The sequence below is a fragment of the Carassius carassius genome, chromosome 6, assembly GCF_963082965.1.
Source record: "Carassius carassius chromosome 6, fCarCar2.1, whole genome shotgun sequence".
Classification (NCBI taxonomy): domain Eukaryota; kingdom Metazoa; phylum Chordata; class Actinopteri; order Cypriniformes; family Cyprinidae; genus Carassius; species Carassius carassius.
The window spans coordinates 21,134,844-21,151,278 of NC_081760.1; the positions used below are offsets into that span (position 1 = coordinate 21,134,844).

Sequence of the window (16,435 nt, forward strand, 5' to 3'; positions counted from 1 at the left end):
GTCAATATCATGTTTTAAAATGTTTTCATTCATGAATTATAAAAATTTAAGTTTGGATCGTGCGCTATTAAGTCTATGTTCAAAAATGTGAGTGACAGTTAGATCTCTTACTAAATGTAAAGAGATCTTTTTTTGACTTTCTCAGTTTGTGTACATCCACAAAGGGTTCAGAATATATACATTTTATATATATATATATATATATATATATATATATATATACACAGTAATTTTACAGTTGTCTTATATAAATATTTCACTTTGCTTCATAATTACAGTGTATACGTTTTTATTTATCTACCCTCAAAAAATAGAAGTGAAATGTGACAACATGCCCCATAGGTGGGGTACATTGTAACATCTGAGGGGCACGTTGTAACATGACCATATGACAGGTTAAAATGTTATCTGATCGAATGAAAAAACATATACATGAAAAACTAATATATTTTGATAATAATAAAAAAATCTGCTATCAAAGCAATAAAAAACACAATCTGATTAATAACAGATTGGAGATTAAAATAATAGCAGATTTGTCTCATTTTAAATTAATAAAAAAAATATAAGATGAAAAATTTACTTAAGCAAGAATTTTAATTTTACTATGGTCAAATAAATGTTCAGGGATTTCTTCAAAAGATTATTGAATTTTGCCGCACATTTTTTCTATATAATGTTGATACAGTAACTAATAAATACTGTAAATTTTGTTATGCTAGCATGTGTGGAAACATTCAAACCACGTGCGTTACAACTAACCCCGCGTTACTTTGTGCCCTGCGCTCCCCTACTTAATCTGTGACTCTGGTAAATGGTCATTACTAACTCCACTTCCTTTAACTTCTCTTTCAGAGATCATGAGTTTGGTTTTTGCTACTCTATTTATGACTCTGACCACAGTTTAAATTAAATGAATGCATTAGAGCCAGCGATGTTACTTTCAGATCATCCAAAAATGGGGAAGCACAACCCATGCAGCATGAGCCAAATGTGATCTTGTGTCTAGGCTCAGCAAACATGTGACAGAAAGTGTGCCACTTGCAGAGAGCATATGACCTGGTAATCCGCCCAAGATAAGGTCCAAAGGCTGATTTCTTTGGATGCCTCAGTCCAAAGAATGTATGCACACAGATATCTCAATCAACACTGTTGAACATGAACACATTTGTAATGAAAAAATCAGGTCTTCAATGTGGAAAGGTCCACATGGGAAAATATATTTTATATAGGTCATGTTGTTATTAGCCAGAATTATCTCTTGGTAGAATAATTACAGGTTTAACCTCATATTGCACCTTATGTTTGATTTAGTGCTTTATATAGCCTATTAAAAAAACAGTTTTATTACTAAGGTAGCCTATTTGTATAGCTGTTCAAAAAAAAAAAACATTCCATGTTTTAGATAATCCACGATGAGGCAAACATTATTGTAATCTTTAAGATAACATTATATCCTCTGGTACAAGTTCTAACAAGCTCTAAGCTTTATGATGTAATGACATGTTGATATAACCTTGTGTAGCCTACACAAGAGAATTGGTGCAACTAGCAGGGAAAACATTTGGTTAGTCACTCGCTGATAATGCTGTCGTGAATCAGAGACGGTTAATAATTAATATCAAACACCAACCCAATATTAAGGGCAAAGGCATTTTAAAGGGAATATATTTAATTTACAATGAACCTTTCAGCCATTGTTTTCCGTATCAGGCCTCAGTTATGAAACTAACTTCATTCATTCCAGTGTTGTTTTATTAACCTGATTTCACGTTACATGTCTTATATATATATGAGTACTCTGGGTCATATGAGCTTCAGTAGCTGTTTGGCCAGCCCAGGGCGCCATGTCTTGGACACGCTCCATACTGCTTTAGATGCTTGTAACGTTACTTTACGGAATGGCGCTGCTAGCAAAGCACTTCGATGCTCGTTGCGGAATTCTCAACGGTAATGTACTATTTTTAAACTAGCGGTCTGTTCCTCGCGCAACAAACGTTTGATATGTACATAATTCAATGTGTAGAAATTACCTCTAAAGAGCTGCCGGTTTGATCATGCGATTGAATGGAAAACCACTGAAGCCATGTCTTGCCACAACATTACATTTACCTTTGACGATTTGCTTAACGACGAGAAAACAGTCGCATTGTAGCAGTTGTTTAGCTTGTTCGAGTAAAAATGGGCTCGAATTCAGTCTACGTCGCACTCCAGTATGTTTTCTGCTGTAAAGGCATAAACAGCGCAGTATGCTTGTTAAATGTTTGCTATACGTTAAAATATAAAACAGCAGCCCAGGCTTACATTTCATCTAGCTTTAACGTTACATCGTAAATCTATCATTTCCTTAAACATGTTCAGACAGGCTCGGGTCAGCCTTATTTTGTAGTGAAAATGTTAGGTGATGTAATAAGTCCGACATTAATTACACTGTGATTGCTTACATTGTGAGTTTTATTATTTATTTTCATATACAAGTTATGAGGACAGCACAATCTGTCAAGATGTGACTCACATGATCAGCGCTTCCTGCTCCAATGAATGGACTCCTGTCACAGGACATTACTAAACAGAATTATTACCATCTCTGTGATGAACAATGTTTAGAGACAAAGGGTGTATCAGAACTCCATTATAAAGATACCAGTAACTTTAACCCAAGCCATGCTGATTTCAAGTCACGCTGCCATTAAAAGGTATTTTAGGCTAGTGAAAATCATCACGAGGCATATTTTCTAGAACCAGCCTCTCTTACCTCACCTCTCACAAAAATATTTTTCTGCTTTAACACGTTTCTATGGTAGGCCTACATTTAGTTCACTTCAAAGTGAATTGACGTGCCTTTCAAAGCTTGTTAATTCTGATTTTCATTTCAGGTCTGTAGGTGAGGTAACCTATCAAAAGTTCTTGATCATGACCACCAAGTCGTCTTTGTTAAAGGTGATTCTGCTGGGTGATGGTGGTGTGGGAAAGTCCTCCCTCATGAACCGGTATGTCTCCAACAAGTTTGATTCACACCTGTTCCACACGATCGGTGTCGAGTTCTTAAACAAAGAGCTGGAGGTGGATGGTCACACGGTCACTCTACAGATCTGGGACACAGCAGGCCAGGAGAGGTTCAGAAGTCTCCGAACGCCTTTTTACCGTGGCTCTGACTGCTGTCTGCTTACGTTTAGTGTGGATGATAATCAAAGTTTCTTGAACCTCAACAACTGGAAGAAAGAGTTTGCATTCTACGCAGATGTCAGGGACCCAGATAAATTTCCGTTTGTTGTTCTAGGAAACAAAGTAGATGTGACGGAGCGTCAGGTGTCAATGGAAGATGCTCAAAGGTGGTGTCAAGAGAATGGTGGATATCCATACTTTGAAACAAGCGCAAAGGATGCCACTAATGTTTCGGGTGCATTTGAGGAAGCAGTTAGACGTGTGCTTTCATCTGAAGATCGCGCAGAACACCTGCTGCCCACAGACACTGTTGACTTGTGCAGGAAGCCACGGGCCAATGGCTCATGCTGTTGATGTTGTGTAATGATATGAACACAACTGAAACACTCCTTTGTGTTATTGAAAAAAAAATGCATACTCATAAGTTCTCAACAGCAGATGCCAGAAAAACGTCTTGTGTGCATTATGCAAATTTTGCTACATCATTTCTGTCATTGTAGAGTTACAACATCTCAAACACTTGCTCTGAACAATGAACATGTAATGGATCACTGAGATCCTTTAGTTTTAGCACTCACACTAGTTCTAATGCTGTTTACAGTTGAGAAATAAAATCCAGCTGTTACACTCATAAACACTAGAACATATTCAAATGTGTTTTGTCTCATTTTCTGGTGTTGTGCTACTTTAAGTGCCTTTAGCACTGGTTTTTTGTTTGCCTTATTTTAACAATCTTGCATTTTAAGATATTTTTTGGAATATCTTGGAGTCATGAAGTGTGATTTGGTAGCATATTTGCAAAATATATTTTGTATTAATTACCACTTTTAATTTCCACAGGCTTTTGTACCTTATCAGGGGTAACAATTTATTTTTTAATATGCTAGAATATACAAGCTGAGCACTGAAATGATACCATTCTAAGAGATTTAAGGGTTAATTTTATTTTACATGGACATGATTTCAATGTTACACAGTGATTCTTATAATAATCCTGCACGCTAATCCAAGTTTGCTACATTTGCGTGTATTAAATATTTAATTGAAATAATGCTGAATTAAATGTATTTGATTATTGATTATCCTCTTCAATGTTTTTATTTATAGTTAAACCACAATTTTATCATCGTGCAATGAAATATACATTTGCTGAAAAGATGTAGATGTGTTTGTTTGTTCATGGGAACAGATTTGGAGACATTTAGCATTACAACTCGCTCACCAAAGCGTCCTCTGCAGTGAATCGGTGCATGTCTCCTTATTCTAAGTCTGATTAAGATCATCAGCTCATGATGGGGTGCCCAGTCCTGTACCTGGAGATATACCTTTCTGTTAAGTTCAGCTCCAAACCCAACTGAACCGAATACAGACAGGTGTGTTTTATCAGGTTGGAACTGAACTCTCCATAATATTGCTTTCTCATGTGAAAAAGTTGCCGGAATCAGGAGAGAAATACGCACATCAAGCACTGTGAAAACAGTCCAAAACGTGAGAGAGGACAACAGGAAACTTTTTTACTGGATGAAGTGTTATTATGGATTAAGGACTAGTATATAATTCAGACGAATTTTAAGTTAAAATGTCTTGATCAACACTGAACAATTCCTTTAAGGACAATGTATTAAGCATAAAAAATTACACCATGTTCTCATTCCTACACCAGGTGGCGCAACTAGAAAAAAAGAACACATTTCAAATGCTCAAGCTGCAGAAGGATTCAAAATAGAAATGATGACGTTTCCTTGCAGAGCAGTGAAGTTATAAATCCGTGTTGCCAAGATATGAAAATTAATCTCTTGCACAGGTGCCTTTTTAAAATAATAATAATACACACAAAACAGTTCTTCAATCATATAGATCATATAAAATATTTTACTAGAGAAGGTTACAAAAATCACTATACAGGATTCATAAAACATCTGACTTAAAATCAACTATGAAACATCTAAGAGTACAATTTCCAATAACATACAGTTTTTTTTTTTTTTTTTCGGTGAGAGGTGGGACATGTCAAATGTAGTTCATTAGAACAATGGACTACACATCACTTACAGTATTTTAAAACTAAATGAAATATCTCTCCTTCATGCAATAATCAGGGCGCTATAGAACATCCAGGCACACATCTTCTTTTTCAAAAACAGGGTAATCAACATCTTACACATCCCTGTAAGCTCCCTTTAACAGAATTTAACATACAGCAAAAAACAGCATATAACTGGTATTAAACATATGTATATGTGGACAATACTAACATGCTTATACAGTATTTACAGAGACATTACAGAGAAGAATTCTTTTAGTTAAAAGACAGATTAATAAAAAGTCTTATTGTAAAAGTAGTAATAGAAAGAGAGAGAGACCAGTTAGGAAAAAGGTACACTGCAAAAACAAGGCTGTTAATTGATATTTGACTGTAAATTCAAAAACCATTTTCAGAGTTTCACGTCCACATAGCAATAAGTCACAATCATCTCATTGAACTCGTGGTAAACATCATTCTTGCCATAGGAACAAATTCTAAAAGACTGAAAAATACCTAGATTTATCAACAAAACTGAAGGAAAGCATATACTCTGTATAGCTGTGAAGGTAGCTTCTATTAGACATTATTATTAGTAATTAATTTAGCATTAGTTTTTCTATCTGTCAGAATTATATTGGTCATAGATACTGTTTTCAGAATATCATTTGGAGTTTGAGTACTTAATAATGATACTTGACAGCTTTGAGAAAATGTCCTTTTAAACATCCCTCAACTATATGTGAATGTATGTGTGTTAATATACCTGCTTTCTATTACAAGATTAGTGCAATTTGTAAATAACCGGTACTGTCCCCCACCCCTTCCAAAAAATAAAGTAATAAAGAGAACTGGAAAAAGAGGTGAATTCAGACATGTAATATAGCCATAGAGACCAGAGAAAGGTTTTAGATAAACAGAAATTTTCAATACACCCATAAAAGAAAAAAAAAAAAACATTCATCCACTTTCACACATTTCGATATATTTATATTGTATAAAACACCAAAAAAGGAAGTTCCTGCAAAATGTCTGTGAGGAGTTAGTGCACACAGTCTATCATGTAAGCAGCGCTTCACCGAGACAATGCATCATAAAACCAAACATAACCTAGTTATAACCATGACTCTACACTGTACATACACTTTCTACCAATTCAAAAATACTAGCAAAATGACAGTACAATACTAGAATACATACACTTTTATACCAGTGGTAATATGAACCATGAAGTAGACGAGCAAAACACATCAATTGCATGATTCCACTCATCATTTGTTACAGATGTTCAATAACTTGTCCGACATGTTTCATCATGATTATAACCAACTTATAACACTATTATGATGTATAGTCAGGATAGCGCAGCGCTTAGCAGTGTTAGTTTGCGTAGTGTTTCATTTGAGGGTGGCAGGTGTGTGCGTGTGTGTGTGTGTGGTTTTGAGCAGGTTAGATAAACAGTGGGTGGGGTAGATCTGAATTGGGAGAACTGTTTATGAGTAGGAGGAGTTCAGACCCTCCTTGGAGTGTGACTGCACATCCTGCAGCTCTTGATCATCTCTGGTTTTGATGTCCTGGTAGGCATGAGTCTGCTGACACAGTCCCTTGAGATAGGCCCAGTTTGCTGCCAGGATCATCAGGTAGTGGATCTGTGGACCGCAGAGAAGGGGAGGAGACAGACAAAATAGACAGAGAGAGAGAGAGAGAGGGAGGGAGAAAGACAGAGGAAGAAACAGTTGGAGGGAAGGATTAGTCATGAGTGGGTTAGTTAGCCAAAGCCAGCTATAAGAGTTAAGACAGTATTAATTAGTTATTAATAAGAATCCCTAAAGAAACCAAATCTAAGTGAATTGTTATACCTGCACCACACAGAAATCAAATGTTAGTTGATCAGAATACATTAAAAAAAAAATGGACCAATTTTATATTATTTATTTACATTTTGAATAAATAATATATATGGTTAACTGATTATCTTTAGACATCTTGTATAATGTAATATTTATTTTATTGTGATGTCTTTTAAAAATATGTGTTATATATTCTATTATAAACTTTTGTGACATAACCTGAAATTATATGTGTATATATTAGGGGTGTAACAGTACACAAACATGATGGTTCGGTATGTACCTCGGTACGGTTTGGTTTCAGTATACAAGCTGTTTTATTAAACTCTTTCCATGGTTGAAACACTGTAAAGTGTACTATATATATATATATATATATATATATATATATATATATATATATAAAATGTTTTAGCTAGTTGCCATAGGGCAATATTTCTCATTTTCATTTAGTTTATCTAGATGTACTAAAATAACTCAAACTAAAACTGAAATAAAATTTATGGTAACTACATAGACATATTAAAAAAAAGAGAAATGACAACTAAGAAAAACACAAAACAAAATTACTAAAACTAATTAAAATATAATTTTTTTTTAAACTAAGTCCAAGTATTAATTAAAAACTAAAATAGTATCTCAGTGATACCACATTAACCCTGGTGTCAACAAAACTGTTTGTTTAAAAAAAAATTCTACACAAGTATAATTTGGTTTTATACAAACTGAACAAAAAAGGTTTTTTGATTTCTGATTAGAACAAGATAAACATGCACGTTAAATAAATGACATGGTCATTGTACCCTTTTCAGTGGATCTGTCGTCACATGAAATCTGGTTATTTCATAAGTTGGCAAATAAAAGATGAAGTAAAAACTACTGATATCCAAAGAAATTTAAAAACTAAAAACTAGCAAATAAAGAGAAATGAACTTCTCCACAATCATTTTTTATTTCTGAAAACATGAACTATACTGCTTTGAGAATAATACAAAAGGCAAAAACTATATGCTGTCTGAATTCAATATTAAACAAAACATTAAACTAAATAGTAGTTGGATGTTTCTAAAAACAAAGGCTCGGAAAGACAATGGCATTTGTCAATTCTATGACTCCAAAACATCTCATAAAGAGTTAAAAAGTACAGTCACACCCTTCACAGGTACATGTAGCATAGAGTAAAAGTTTATGAGCACAAACACAACATTCCAAAATATCTTCCATAACTCCAACAACTATGCCCTTCTCATGTACTGTACTTGACCTGCCTTTTCTATCTGACTGGATTCTGGACTACGGGTGCCTCAGGGTGCATATGATCCAATGTAAAGACATCATTACCAAATAGTACTATCTTTATTTAATTTGAATCCTGTCCATTAAGTGTTGTTGGACTGTCAAAGAGTTAGATTCTCACTACTAAAGTCATTTTTTTAATAAACTGTAAATAAGTTACATTATTCTAGATTGTTCATATACTATTCTTTATTTGAATTTGTACCTAGATAAAATGTATGTAAAACACTTATGTATGATGTAATGTCCTTGTTTTGTTAAGAGATCCCACCGTGTCAAATTAGTACAGAAACACAAAGATACAAATGATATGAACATTAGACAATACAGTTAATATGCACTACACTGGCTATACATTAAGGCCCGTGCTATGAATTAATATCTCTCAATTTATTTCTCTCCTTTGCCTATTTCTTGACCTCTTTTACACACTCAATTCATCCTTCTCCCTCTCTATCACTTTCTCTCTGTGTCTCTGAGAGCAACAAAAGCTCAAAACTTAGTGGAGTGACTGTGGTCGTAGCTCTTAAACTTCAACACTGCAAAGTTATACGTTGTGGCCATCACATAGATGAGCTGAATGGAAGAGAGACAAACCAGTGGGTGAGACCAAACATAGTTCTAGATGTACAACCACATCTCTTGATAACAGAAATTACAGTTGTTCAATCTGAGCCTATAAAGATTCTAAACCGATGACAGGATTTAAGAATATAGCTTTATATTGTACCAATTCTTTCCTAAGCTAATTTTCAACATCAATGTAAATAATTCTAAATATGTAATAGCTAAGAAAGCAAGTATGAAATGAACAAGTGAATGGATTAATATCATGAACTCTTACCAGTGCAATCACAGTTGCTCCAGCTCCAGCACAGGCAACAATATAAAGATGGTAGGAGAGATAGAACTGTAATGAAAAGAGTTCAGGAAGTCCATTAAACATAACCAACACAGATCTACAGACCTTGTGTAGAAAATGTAATATATTACTCATTCAAAATAAAATGTACCCGTCATACTTAAAAAAAAAAAAAAAAAAAAAAGGATATTTTCTAAAGGCGAAGAATAAACATGTTTTACATTTCTCTGGTCTGTCAAGATTAAAACAAGTCAAAATTGCTTAAAAGTCTGTCTTTAACCCTAAAAAGCCTACAACCTTAAAAAGCCTAGAGGGCCTGATCAAAATTTGCTGTCAAAGCTGTTGGAAACAATCTACTACTTGCCTTCAGTTGTCTAACTGATGATAATTGTACAAACATTCACATACAGGTCATGGTTCACAGTTTTGTTTTGTTTCTTTTATATTAGCTGTGAAACTTTTACTGAGTTTTATAAAGTAAATGTAGGAATTACTTTGATAATGTTAGTAATATTTGAAGATGAACATTTACTTAAGTGAAACAACATTTTTTGAAAATTCATGTTCAAATGTATCAAATATTATCCATCAGGCTTTTGAGGAATGTTTAATCATCATTGTATTGCATTGCCTTATATGTTTTTATTTTTCAAAAGCATTCTTTCAGACATATTATTTGATTTAGCATACAGAGTGACTGATCTGATATTTATATATTTTAATTGAAATAGTCTGCTATCAGTGTATCATACCATTTGAGCCATAAAAGCTTCACATAAACACATGCAAATTTTTTCTTTTTAGATTTTGTCTAAAGTTTCAATAAACCGTTCCATTAAAAAAATGAAACTATTATTTCATGTGCCAGGCTTTACAGATATAAACATGAAAAAGATCTTCCTGTGAGTGCACATGTGGTGATCTTCAGGGACAAATGAGGTATCTTTACCTCACTAGTATTGCAGATGTCGCTTAGCGTGGAGCCACAGGCTTTACCAGGAGTAGCGTTCCAAGGGATAATTCCTGAAAATGATTATATGCATTACATACATTAATCTAAAAAGATACAAAGACTACTAAAGCAATGAATAATTATAACAGATTATTAAATCTATATACACATTCATTTTCCCACTGATAGGGATTTTAGTAAATGCCAGAAAAGGAAATATCTGACTGTACTTGTAAAAAGAAGTTTTTTTGACAGATTTATCTCAACAGATACATTCCATTAGAATAACTCACTCCTTACACTGTAAAGTGATGTTGATTTTGCAACTAAATATCTGTTGATTCACGATTAAGGATGGTCAAAGTTTTTACCATACTGCCGCACATCGACACAGATGTTGTCCACAGAGGTGAGATTGGCAATAGGGGACTTCATGGCTCCACATGTGGTCCACATGTTATAAAACAGGAAAACGGGCACTGCAGAAAAGCCAAAAATACCCAGCCATCCCAAGCCCAGAATGTAGGTGAGGAACACAAACTTCAAAAAAAAAGAGAGGCAGAAAGTTGTGGCAGTTAGCCTCTCATGCTCACATATTCATTCAATACCCATATCTCTAATTTCATGATGACTAGAATTATCCCATAGTTTTTAAATCCTGCAGTAAATGTGACCCAGAATCATGGCCTATTTACCGCCAGATCACCTTAAATGTGTTGCCACTTGATTATCAAAGTCACTCTTGTGAACATACACATATGTTTTTCCAGAATAAACACATGGCTCATGCATATATGGCCTAAAGGCTTAAAAGATGGATGCTACTGGACATCTGCAGCTATTAAAGCAATTGAGGCACATTGCACTGATCGTGCCAGATCTGTCCATAGGGGTCGGCCCATGTTTTTGTAGTGGGCTTATATGTGTGTGAATGTGCCAAGTACCATGTTTATGGTTGGGAGGAAATGCATTTGTATGAGTGTACATGTTTATATAATTATGTGTAAGAGTATTTCAAACGCGTTTGGGGCGATATTTCTGCAAAATTCATTTTACAAGTTTTATTAAATAGGCTGTTGTACGTATCGCAACAGTTTGGAAAAAGGCTAATGTTCTATCAGATTTGAAAATAATGTACCATCTACATTAAACCCTACTGTAAACATAAGTGCAAAAGTGAGATAAAAACACATTTGCTGAAGCAATGATGTCATTTTAGCTTACTTCTACAGGCCTTTGAGCAGGATTTGTACTTGAGCTCAACACATCACAAGTACAAAGCTGTACCAGGTGAGATTCTGAGCAAGTTTACGCTGTCAAAACATGTGATGCAAACATCAAAATGTGTTTTTACAAATCATGTGTTATGGTAAAAGTGTCTGAAGTCACAATAGAAGTACTGTGCAAGGAACTGTATGAAAACAAGTGTTTAATAATCAATAACCTACCATCATACTTTAATCATACTTTGTGTGAAAAGGAATAAAAGTTGTCAGTAGCCTCTAGTGTACATTTTCGCTGGAAACTTGAACTGAAATGTATGTGTAGGTACGTTTTTGGAGTTGCAGAAACATAGGTAGAGAAATGTTTTTCCAATGAGCCTGGTGTATTTTTTATGCTCATGCTTGTATGTGCGCCTTGGCCTCACCATGGCACTGATGCAGCGTCCACACACAGTGGTCTTGAACTCGCTGTGCATCTCTTTGACAGCACTGGTTGTGTAAAAGCCCTCAGCCAACAGGATGATGCCGTACAGGAAGAAGAAACAAGCAATTCCATAGATGATGTACTGCATAATCTGAACCCTGTATAACAAAACAAAACATTTAGTGAAAGTGATGTGACATACAGCCAAGTATGGTGATCCATAATCAGAATTTATGCTCTACATTTAACCCATCCAAAGTGCACGCACACACACAGCAGTGAACACACACCTGGAGCAGTGGGCAGCCATTTATGCTGCTGTGCCCGTGGAGCAGTTGGGGGTTCAGGTCCGAAACTCGAACCCACAACTTTAGGGTTAGGAGTCATACTCTCTAACCACTAGGCCACGACTTCCCCACAAATCTAGTAAACATACTGATGTGAGAGATGTAAGGTGGGCATAAATCTCTCAACATTATCCAATATTTATATAGAGAAACTGAGATAATTAAATTCTCGTTCTTGATGCTGTCAAATTCACATGCATGAAAAGGTACCAGTTTAGATGAAATGATACAAAAGTAAAGTCGTAGTTTATTTTAAATCAAATTTACCAGAGTTCCTGCTCAGTAAACAATGGTGGCAGTGATTCATTTGACTTGTATGTGAGGGGATAAAGATGTACTCCTGGCAGATTTTTTTCAGAGGCACAGGGCTACTCACAGTAAAATGTATACAGGAAATAAAAGGTAATTTCCTAGTAAAGCTCCAGATGACATGATGGAACAGAGAGTTCTGCCACTTATTTGCTGGCATTCTAGAGGTCATTACTCACCACATACTTATCCCTAGTACATGTCATGGACAGAAATTGAATAAGTCAAAATTAGCTTTTTTCCCTTTCATCTCACTAAGTTTGCCTCTAATAATTATCATAACTCACAGTAGTAATCTTAATAAAAGAACAACCATCACTGGGAAGTTATTATTTATGGTATTTGGTGTATTTTAATGGCTGCTTATATGAACACACTTACACATCAGTGAGAGTAGCATGGTCAGAGGTGATGCGAGAAAAGTGGTTTTCCACCATGGTCACAGTGCCCGTCAGTGCCACATGCCCACAGCCGCAGAACAGAGCCACTCCCGAAAAGCACAAGATGGTGGCCACCAAAGAGGCGTAGGGGACACCGCCCAGACACTTGATGCAACACTCGAAGCAGCCTGCAGGGGGAGAAAGTAAGATTAGATGTTTTGACGGAATTCACTATAGCAGTGGTTCCCAACCTTTTTCAAATTGCGGCCCACACAACCAAACACAAATGTTTGCGTGGCCCACTGCAAAAAAACTGACCTTCTATTGTTGGGTTAATAACTTAGTACTCAGAAGCTAGATTGTTAACTGTCTTTATTGAATGAACTGGCAATGAACAGAAAATAACTCCACTGGCACCGCTTGGCACAACTGCTGTTGTTCTGTACCATATGTATTACACATACATAAACATATTTGTATGGGCTGGATATATATACGCTACTATATGAATTTTCTTTCCAATTTCTAAAAAGTTTCATATATGTTTTTACTTATATGACAATATATTTAATATGTAATATATTTACATATATTACATTTGTGTAAGGGTACTAGGACTTGTATTTGCAAAACCACTTTCAGACTAACCAAACATTTAGAAAATACAAAATTCAACATTTAGAATAATTTGGAAATACTTGGGAAAACATATTGCTGTTCCCACTTAAGCACTTCCCTTTAAAAATGTGAACGTCAATCCTAATATATTCTAAAGAGTGAGAAATATTCTGTGTGCAGTGAAGTCATTTTGTTCTTTGCCTATTTATCTTCTTCCAGAGACTTTAAACAACACCAACTCCCCACATACATGAATAATTCATCACAGATTGACTGCAATTTATGATCTTATAAGACATCAATGGTACACAGAAAAAGATTGCTGAGTGTCTCTCTGAGGAACTAGATTTTGATGTAACTACACAGTGATGGGACAGATGGTAATTTTTTTATTTGTATAGAATGTTTTACATTAAGTAAAATACTTTAATATATGAATTTTTACCAGATTAAATGTACTAAATGACCATGGTAGATTTTCTAAGTAAATAAATAAACACCCATGGCAATAGCATTTTTTTGTGTGTGCTTGTTTTGCAAGTTTACTAAAGTTTGAGGGCTAAATGTGTTTACAACTGTTGGTCTGAAGCTTTCTGCACAATTTAAGAGCAAAATGGGCCTCTTACATAATCCAAACAGGATGAATGTTTGTATGAAGACAACTGATGTAAAAAAACAGAAAAAGATTTTTACACCTTGCTTTGCTTTATTGATACTGCTTCCAAACTGTACATAGATTAAGAATTAATAGGGATTTTGACCGAATAGGGGTCTTTGGAAACTCATGCTAATAGAAGAAAACAACAGCAGGGTCATTTCTGACATCAGTGGGCCCTTTGACCCTCCTGTCACACACCCACATTAGCGATGCGTATTCATTTTTACAGTGAACAGAATTTTATGAATATACAAAACCATCTGTTCCGCACTGTCATCCTGTTAGCTACTACGACATCTGCTGCTCAGTTCATAATAGACCATTTAAAAATGTAAAATGATTTCTCAACATGAAGAGGATGATTACAGTAGCTACCTGACAGCAATTTGAAATTTCATTTAATGTGTGCCGTGACTGGTTAGATCAGGAGTGGTCGTAAAAGAACATATGGCTACTGCAGTTAAGCCTGGGAATGAAATATGGCAGGTTAAGATTTTTCTGAAGTGCAAATAGCTACATTCTATTTATACTAAAATAGCAGGATATTCTGCTAATTACTTATTGCAAATAGTGGCAATTATCTGCCAGTATGCAGTAATAACTCATTTCATTTATTTCAAATAAATATATGAATTGAATTCAAATTATTAAATGGATGCCACCTACTGGATACTTTATTTTCAACTTTTTGATTATTTCCTTCATTTTTATACTAAAATAAACGCTATTCTGATTTGATTTGAAATTTGAGTAGGGAGAAAAAAAGTTCGCCATAAGGCAGATTGGAACCAGGGTCAATTGTGTCAAAAAGAATATGTCACACACTTTATCATCTATGCCACCAAACCTGATGCCTGATGAACATATTTTGTAATGTTGACTAGTCCAATCACATGTTGATGGGTGAAGCTGGTACTGTATCTCTGCCAAAAAGGTGACCTATTCCCACTTAGTGTAAACAGATAATCTGATTTTTTTATCATTCCCAACAATTAAACAGTTGCCCACAGAATAAAGACACAAAATTCCTGACATTTTCAGGCATAAATGGCACTAGAGAGTGAGGTTTTCAGAGAATGTGCTGTGTTACACATGCAATCAATCAGAAATTTGGACATTCAACCAACCACATTTATTATTATTCATAATGCTCATGCAAACTCATTTCCTTGAGTGAACTGAATTAAACCAGTAGTGTTAGTCGTAGGTCAGGCAAACCTGAAGAATAGAGACAACAGAGCGAGGGGAGATACATGCTGCTTGTGACATAGAGTGGTTATATAATGCTTGTTAAAAATAGCTTCAAACACACACACACACACACACACACACATGCTCACAAAGAGGAAAAAAGATAAGCGTAAAATTGCACGCTCTTGCATGTACCACTGGTGTTTCCATGGCAACCTTGTGCATTTGGTCTCCTTAACACCTCATAATTGCATCCCTATGAATATCTTTGGGATATCTTTACTGCTTTAGAAATGTTTTTCATAAAATAATGCGAGAACATTTGCTCTCGGGAAGTTAGTAAGACACTGTGAAGTGACACTCTTTCACATGAAATGTTCTGCTTTGTACGGAGCCCCGAAAGGGACCTTTGCAAAAGTAATTCATTATTACTGGTTATTATTAGGCCTACTGGTTGCAGAGTGTGCACACACACACACACACACACACAAAATTTATGGTGGCCGATATGAGCTAAAATTCATATCACAATATTTTACACTGTCCAGGTGATATCGATATTATATTGCAATATGAGAAAAAAACTATAAAAAGTGATAAATTTGACAGGAAAAATTTGTGCCGCTTAATATTTTTGAGGAAACTATTTTTTCACAATTCTCTTAGCTATGAATATTTGAAACTGTTCTTTGTGTCAGAGCGCTGGAGTTCGTCAGAAATAGAACGCGGCATCAGTTTACTGTCATGGATTTGTCGTGTCACACAGCATCCACAGCAGAGAACATCACTGGGTTCTATTTGCTTTTGTCAAATCACGCCACTCACGTATTTAACGGAGCACACACACACGGGTACTGTGAGTCATGTTGGGGTAATTAAAATGTTAAATTAATATTTTGCACTTAATATTTACTTATCAGGTAAGTGGCCACATAATAAACGGGAAATTACGCAGTGTAGTCTTTATCACCCTGCAGAGGTTTATTTTGAAAAATAATCTACTGACTGTACACTATCCCTCAGCCTTTCCGTGCCCCCTAGTTTGGGAAACCACTGGACTAGGCGATTTGTGCTATATTAATCTGGTTTGTTACGAATCTCCATATTTTTGATTACTAATGACTCTGTAGTACGGCG

The 16,435-nt window shown here is 35.2% G+C and overlaps 2 protein-coding genes across 5 annotated transcripts in view; one reads left to right on the plus strand and one right to left on the minus strand.

Moving 5' to 3' along the window:
• The first annotated feature begins 1,692 nt into the window (after positions 1-1,692).
• Positions 1,693-4,242, plus strand: LOC132142481 (ras-related protein Rab-9A-like). 2 transcript variants are annotated; one of them, XM_059552381.1, is made up of 2 exons: positions 1,693-1,950; positions 2,877-4,242. In XM_059552381.1, exons 1-2 carry the CDS (start codon positions 1,778-1,780, stop codon positions 3,517-3,519), a joined length of 816 nt encoding a protein of 271 aa, XP_059408364.1. In that variant the 5' UTR covers positions 1,693-1,777; the 3' UTR covers positions 3,520-4,242. The 2 variants fall into 2 exon arrangements, with proteins under 2 accessions (XP_059408364.1, XP_059408365.1); XM_059552382.1 differs by lacking the exon at positions 1,693-1,950 and adding an exon at positions 2,220-2,696.
• A 1,562-nt stretch (positions 4,243-5,804) lies between these two features.
• The window catches only part of LOC132142486 (neuronal membrane glycoprotein M6-b-like), an 86,523-nt gene continuing 75,892 nt past the window's right edge, over positions 5,805-16,435 (minus strand). For 2 of the 3 annotated variants that reach the window (XM_059552390.1, XM_059552389.1), the window contains exons 2-7: positions 12,833-13,019; positions 11,797-11,953; positions 10,520-10,688; positions 10,146-10,219; positions 9,179-9,244; positions 5,805-6,837 (exon numbers count right to left, since the gene is read on the minus strand). In XM_059552390.1, coding sequence (XP_059408373.1) covers positions 6,682-6,837; positions 9,179-9,244; positions 10,146-10,219; positions 10,520-10,688; positions 11,797-11,953; positions 12,833-13,019 — 809 coding nt within the window. In that variant the 3' untranslated portion in view covers positions 5,805-6,681. Of the gene's footprint in view, positions 6,838-7,971; positions 8,911-9,178; positions 9,245-10,145; positions 10,220-10,519; positions 10,689-11,796; positions 11,954-12,832; positions 13,020-16,435 lie in introns of those variants that run through there. The other variant, XM_059552391.1, reaches the window with a different exon arrangement.